This window comes from Corylus avellana, chromosome ca9 (assembly GCF_901000735.1).
Source record: "Corylus avellana chromosome ca9, CavTom2PMs-1.0".
Lineage (NCBI taxonomy): Eukaryota > Viridiplantae > Streptophyta > Magnoliopsida > Fagales > Betulaceae > Corylus > Corylus avellana.
The window spans coordinates 21,168,925-21,170,259 of NC_081549.1; the positions used below are offsets into that span (position 1 = coordinate 21,168,925).

General features: G+C 39.0%; 1 protein-coding gene across 1 annotated transcript in view; it reads left to right on the forward strand.

Annotated features, from left to right (window-relative positions):
• The first annotated feature begins 703 nt into the window (after positions 1-703).
• LOC132161971 (uncharacterized) overlaps positions 704-1,335 on the forward strand; it is a 9,083-nt gene continuing 8,451 nt past the window's right edge. The window contains 1 exon segment of the mRNA XM_059572199.1: positions 704-1,112. Within this exon segment, the coding sequence (XP_059428182.1) occupies positions 915-1,112 (198 nt within the window). The 5' untranslated portion in view covers positions 704-914.

Sequence of the window (1,335 nt, forward strand, 5' to 3'; positions counted from 1 at the left end):
TATTTATTTATTTTTGCATTGAATGATCAAATATAATGGTTTTAAATGCAGATTTCTTTCCTGGAGAAATGCACATTTATACTGGCATTTCGGATGCTATAGGAAGTCCTTATGTGATACTTTAGTTGTTTAAAGGAATTTTGACTAAAAATGTATAAGTTTCCCATTTATCTTTATAGTTAGCTGTTGTCAACTTAAAAAGTGTCATCTATACCCCCATAAACAGGCACTATATCCTCAAAGATGGTGTAGTAAAGCTTTCAGGTTTATGTTCCAATTTATGTACAAGTCCTTTCCACACTATCATGATACTTTTAGTCTATAATTCTACTTGTAAGGAAGTTACATGTTTGTCCAGAAACTATGTATACATAAGTGATGGTTTGTTTCATTATGTCCAGAAAAATGTCAAGGTATTTCTACTTGTCAAGCTCGGCCTGGCCTGGGAACAAGAGCACCAGTGGCCCTGCTTGGGCTTGAATACCAGGCCTTATTGAGAAACGGCAAAGGCATAAAGTAAACTCTCAGATGGGACACGTGACACCGTCCTACTTTTACATCCAACGGTACAGATTAATCTTCCTGACCACCGACTGTGACCCTTAATTGCTCCACGTATTATTCAATTTTATCCTATTTTTATTTATTTTTTTGAATTTGTCTATCCGAGAGCCAACAGCAGTTAGTTGAGACTCTCACGTAAAAGTGAGAGGCAGATTCAACCAGGGTGATAAGTGTCAACACGCCACGTGGAATAGGATACGCTCATTTATATCGCTGAGGCCCCACCATTTATATAACCCATTAACCCCAACACTGACTCACAGCAATAACAGCCACTAGAAACAGATTACATCGACTCACCACAAACAAACAAAAACCCTGCCGAGTTGCAGCGAGTGAGCGACCGAGTGATGAACACCCTACCGAGTTCGTCCTCCAAGATCGTCGTCGACGAGTTCGTTGCTTCACCGAAAGAGTTGTTTCTTAATAGACCCGAACCTCGTGTTTTACGGTCGCATAAAGTTGCTGATTTCGGGTTCTTTCATTCGATATTTGTGCAACACAAGGCCATACACCCGGTGGTTGCTCGTCTCTCATCGGAAACCCAGGTCTTGTCTATCGCTACAATCTCGTTATTGTTTTTTGGTGGTTCTTGCTTTTCGTTTTTCGCTTTTGTTTGTGTGAGTCCTTTTCCTTCTTCTTCTTCTTCTTCTTCTTCTACTTGCAGCTGCTGAGCAGAAACACACTTTTTGTTTCTCTGTTTTTGATGAGCAGCTTTCAAGCTGTGTGGTATATATATATATATATATATATATATATATATATATATAA